At 51.5% G+C, this 5,470-nt stretch overlaps 1 protein-coding gene across 3 annotated transcripts in view; it reads right to left on the minus strand.

Annotated features, from left to right (window-relative positions):
* Window positions 1-5,470, minus strand: part of FANCA (Fanconi anemia, complementation group A) — an 86,674-nt gene that overhangs the window by 55,041 nt on the left and 26,163 nt on the right. For all 3 annotated transcript variants that reach the window (XM_011972110.1, XM_011972119.1, XM_011972104.1), the window contains exons 10-13: window positions 4,796-4,908; window positions 2,359-2,435; window positions 1,801-1,942; window positions 1,265-1,398 (exon numbers count right to left, since the gene is read on the minus strand). In XM_011972110.1, coding sequence (XP_011827500.1) covers window positions 1,265-1,398; window positions 1,801-1,942; window positions 2,359-2,435; window positions 4,796-4,908 — 466 coding nt within the window. The remainder of the gene's footprint in view (window positions 1-1,264; window positions 1,399-1,800; window positions 1,943-2,358; window positions 2,436-4,795; window positions 4,909-5,470) is intronic.

Below are 5,470 nucleotides of genomic sequence, written 5' to 3' on the forward strand. Positions count from 1 at the left end.
AAAAAGAAAAAGAAAAAGGAAGAATACATGATACCGCTGAAGAAGGGAAGTACTTGTTTCAGGACTTACATGAAAACTAGAGACGTAAGCCTGGGTGTGGTGGCTCCCACCTGTAATCCCAGCACTTTTGGAGGCTGAGGCAGGCGGTTCACTTGAGGTCAGAAGTTTGAGACCAGCCTGGCCAACATGATGAAACCCCATCTCTACTAAAAATTAGCCAGGTGTGGTAGCGAACACCTGTAACCCCAGCTACTCTGGGGGCTGAGGCGGGAGAACTGCTTGAACCCAGGAGGCAGAGGTTGCAGTGAGCCGAGATGGCACCACTGCACTCCAGCATGAGTGACAGAATGAGACTCCCTCTCAAAAAAAGAAAAGGAGGAAAGGCTGGGCGCGGTGGCTCATGCCTGTAATCTCAGCACTTTGGGAGGACAAGGCGGGTGGATCACGAGGTCAGGAGTTAGAGACCAGCCTGACCAACATGGTGAAACCCTGTCTCTACTAAAAATACAAATATGAGCCGGGCGTGGTAGCGCACGCCTGTAATCCCAGCTACTCAGGAGTTTAAGGCAGGAGAATTGCTTAAAACTGGGGGGAGGAGGTTGCGGTGAGCCGAGAAGGTGAGCTTTCTGCACCACTGCACTCCAGCCTTGGTGACACAGGAAGGCTCTGCGTCAAAAAAAAAAAAAAAAAAAAAAAGGGAAAATAAGAGACACTGTATAATGTGCAAAAATCAACAGCCACGTCTGTGTCCCCCTTTCCTGATTTCACTAATTTTCTTTTCTTTTTGGGATGGAGTCTCCTTCTGTCACCCAGGCTGGAGTACAGTGGTGCAATTACAGCTCACTGCAGTCTTGATCTCCCAGGCTCAAGTAATCCTCACATCTCAGCCTCCTAACTAGGACCACAGGTATCTGCCACCACACCTGCATAGTTTTGTTTTTTTGTGTGTGTTTTTGGTGTTTCTTGGTGGAGATGAGGTCTCTCTATGGTGTCCAGGCTTGACTTCACTAATTTTCTTATAAAAGACAGTAGGAGGCTCCATCAAGTAAGTGAGACAGAAACCAGGGAAAGGGGCCAAGGCCCCAACAGGGAGAATCCAGGCCCCTCAGCACACACAGAGGAAGATCTGCTGAGGCGACCTGGCAAAGTTGACAGTACGATTGTTCACTCTCATGACAGAGTGTCAAGTAGGGACAGCATGGTCTCCACTCCCAGGCCTTCTGGGAAAATCAGGTGTTAGGTAGCCGAGTGGCAGGTCACTTACCTTGAACCAGTCCGCATATGACTGGAACGCAGAGGGGCCCTCCAGTGCTGCCTGGCGCACAACCAGGAACGCAGTGACCATGCTGTCCAGCTGGCAGCTCTCGAATGCCTGGGCCATCAAACGCGCCACCCAGTCTAGTTAAGAACCATGACATAGTCACAGCAAGGCAAGGGCAGCCAGCAGAAAGACAATGTGAGCTGTGCTGGGTGATCAGGTATTCCAGTAGGAGAATGTGCATACCCAAACACCAAGTTTTAAAAGACTAGACAGCAATCACAGCATGTCAAGCACAAACCACTAGAGACTTGAATGAAGCAGCAGTGCACGCTCTGGCCTGTCAGAGCAGCAGTCAGTGCTTGTGGAAGTGTCCAACGAAGACCGTTCCATGGACATGAGGCACTACAGGTTCCGGGCAGGTAGGGAAGGGCTTCACTGAGAGGCTCACCCACAGTTAGCTGGGACTCTGCTGACACCAGTGCTCAAATCGCACCCCCACACACTCTGACCAGCACCACCGGGCTCTCGTGAAGGCTCACCTTCAAGTAGCTGCTGCGCTTCTGGAAAGCAGACAACCAGTGCAGATACAAAGGAGAGCACTCGCTGCCAGTGAACCTCCTGCGTTTCCAGAACTTCTTGCAAATGGCCAACCAACTCCTCTGGACTCAGCATCACAAAGAGCTGAAATAAAAGTGTCTGCTCCCTTCAATATCAAAGCAAACCAGTGTGGGACAGATGACCCCTCACCTCCCTCCCAGCTGGTAGCCACCGCAGCCCCCTCACTTCCCACTGCAAATGTAACACGTGGAGCTGTGACAGCTCACACAGTGACGTCTCTCCCCTCACAGTGGCGTCTCTCCCCTCACCGTGCTCAGCACTGGTTGGAGAGAATCCTCCTTATCTCAAGGAGGGGCTCAGCCCAACTGACAAGTTCAGTCTCCTGAACCGATGGTGGCCTCAATGAGGACAGCCATGTCTCACTAGACATCCCTGAACCTCCCGATGTGCCGTCCACGGCAGGCAGCATGACACGGACTCGGCAGATCTTAATCCCCCACCACGAGCTCGGCAGCAGGTCTCATACCACCTCCACTCACCCTGCGGTACAGTGCGGTGAGCAGAGGGTGCGTCCGCGCAAAGCTCCACTCTCTCTGCATCTGAACAGCATCAGATGCTGCATGGGGAGAAAGAGACAAAAACTTCAAGTCAGAGATCAAGAAGCTGTGGGTTTTGTTTTTGGACAGGGTCTCACTATCACCCAGGCTGGAGTGCAGTGCTCACCACAGCCTCAACCTCCCTGGCTCAAGCCATCCACCTGCTTCAGTCTCCCAAGTAGCTGCGACCACAGGCGTGTGCCACCATAACCCAGATACTTTTTGTATTTTTTTTAAATTTTTTGAGATGGAGTCTCGCTGTGTCGCACAAACTGGAGTGCAGTGTCACAATCTCCACTCACTGCAAGCTCCGCCTCCTGGGTCCAAGTGATTCTCCTGCCTCAGCCCCCCGAGTATCTGGGACTACAGGCGCCTGCCACCACACCCTGCTAATTTTTGTATTTTTAGTAGAGACGGGGTTTCATTATGTTGGCCAGGCTGGTCTTGAACTCCTGACCTCATGATCCGCCCGCCTCGGCCTCCCAAAGTGCTGGGATTACAGGCGTGAGCCACTGCTCCTGGTCAAAAAGTTGTATTTCAAAGCTTCAGTGTGAAAACAGATATTAATATGTACTTTTTCAATTATTAAAGTTCACCATCTCCCTGTTTGTTGCCTATTTGCTCTATCATCAATTCTGTTTCTCAGGCCCAGTCAGTTACTTGTAATGCTTTGTCATATTCACAATCAATATTTCCCAACGGACCAACTGCATTTCAACCTTCCTGCTTCTAAACTGTCAATAAGGCTGGGAGTGGCGGCTCACGCCTGTAATCCCAGCACTTTGGGAGGCCAAGGTGGGTGGATCACGAGGCCTAGACCAGCCTGGCCAAGATGGTGAAACCCTGTCTCTACTCAAAATACAAAAAGAAGCCGGGCATGGTGGCAGGCACCTCTAATTCCAGCTACTCGGGAGGTTCGGGCAGGGAACTGCTTGAACCCGGGAGGCGGAGGTTGCAGTGAGCCAAGATCGCGCCACCACGCTCCAGCGTGGGTGACAGAGCAAGACTCTGTCTCAAAAGCAAAAAAATGAATACATAAAATAAACTGTCAATAAACCAATCATGGTGGGGATAAAATAACTGTCAACAACCCAATTATGGTGGGGATGCTGTTCAAAGGAAACTCAGTTCGGCCAAGTGATGACAAAGCCCCGAGCACCTCACAGCACCTGTCGGGAGCCATCCATGCATCCCTCATCCTCCACCCGTCACCCACTTCCTGCCTGAGCATCTACCCTGGGGATATGCCAGACACAGAGAAAGCTCAAAGTGTCCATCTTGGCCCCACTCGTAAGAGTGGAATCTCGGAAACAGTCTGTCATACATGGGTGACAGGACACCCACTGGGCAGACGATGCCCAGGCCATCAAACGTGACACCCAGTCTAGTTGAGAACCATCACACAGTCCCAGCAAGGCAAGGGCAGCCAGCAGAAAGATAACGTGAGTTGTGCCGGGTGATGAGGTATTCCAGCAGAAGGTGCATACCCAAACACCAAGTTTTAAAAGACTAGACAGCAGCTGGGCACAGTGGCTCATGCCTGTAATCCCAGCACTTTGGGAGGCCGAGGCGAGTGGATTACCTGAGGTTAGGAGTTCAAGACCAGCGTGGCCAACATGGTCAAATCCCTCTCTACTAAAAATACAAAATTTAGCCAGGCATGGTGGCACACGCCTGTAATCCCAGCTACTTGGGAGGCTGAACCAGGAGAATGTTTGAACCCGGGAGGTAGAGGCTGCAGTGAGTCGAGATCACACCACTGCACTCCAGCCTGGGCAACAGAGCGAAACTCCATCTCCAATAAAGAAATAAATAAAAAGATACTTCTAATTTAGGCTGGGTGCGGTGGCTCACGCCTGTAATGCCAACACCTCAACACTTTGGGAGGCCGAGCTGGGCGGAGCACCTGAGGTCAGGAGTTTGAGACCAGCCTGTCCAACATGGTAAAATGCCACCTCTACTAAAAATACAAAAAATTAGTCGGGTATGGTGGCTGGTGCCTGTAGTCCCAGCTACTTGGGAGGGTGAGATACGAGAATTGCTTGAACCTGGGAGGCGGAGATTGCAGTGAGCTGAGATTGTGTCACTGCACCCCAGCCTGGGCAAGTGAGTAAGACTCCGACTCAAAAAAAAAAAAAAAAAAAGAGGTATTTCTATTTTAGTGACAATTATTTTGTCCACTCATAGTTCTGAATTTTCTTATAAGAATCTGTTCCTTTCAGATGAAAGGATATTCAGTAACAATCTCAGGCACCTCAGGACCCAATCTCTGCTTGAGGTCCCAGAGCTCCTGGCGTCTCCCGTCAGCATTACCAAGGCAACAGAGCAACAGCAATCCCCAAACTGGGCAGCAACTGAGCAGCCTCCGCTCGGGGCCCACCTTTCAGCAGAGGGCTGTGAGTGAGTATCTGAGTCAACGTGTGACTGAAGAACCTCTTCGGAGAATCTGTGGAGATGACACTGCCGAGCATGTGTCCACTGAACACGCCGAACCTGCCAATGCAGCAGAAAGAGGGTTCAGGAAAGGGAGGGTGCCCTGCACGCCACTCATCGATCCCAGCACAAACTGTGGCTCAGGCTCGCCCCTTCTTTTTCTTTTTTTTTTTTAGACAGCGTTTCCCTCTGTCGGAGTTTCCCTCTGTCACCCAGGCTGGAGTGCAGCAGTGTGATCTCGGCTCACTGCAAGCTCCGCCTCCAGGGTTCACACCATTCTCCTGCCTCAGTCTCCTGAGTAGCTGGGACTACAGGCGCCTGCTACCATGCCCAGCTAATTTTTTTTTTTTTTGTATTTTTAGTAGAGACAGGGTTTCACATGTTAGCCAGGATGGTCTTGATCTCCTGACCTCATGATCTGCCCACCTCGGCCTCCCAAAGTGCTGGGATTACAGGCGTGAGCCACTGCGCCTGGCTCAGGCTCACCCTTTCTTTTTTTTTTTTTTTTGAGATGGAGTCTCGCTCTGTAGCCCAGGCTGGAGTGCAGTGGCCGGATCTCAGCTCACTGCAAGCTCCGCCTCCCGGGTTCACGCCATTCTCCGGCCTCAGCCTCCCGAGTAGC

The sequence above is a fragment of the Mandrillus leucophaeus genome, unplaced genomic scaffold (genome assembly GCF_000951045.1).
Source record: "Mandrillus leucophaeus isolate KB7577 unplaced genomic scaffold, Mleu.le_1.0 Scaffold10, whole genome shotgun sequence".
NCBI lineage: Eukaryota > Metazoa > Chordata > Mammalia > Primates > Cercopithecidae > Mandrillus > Mandrillus leucophaeus.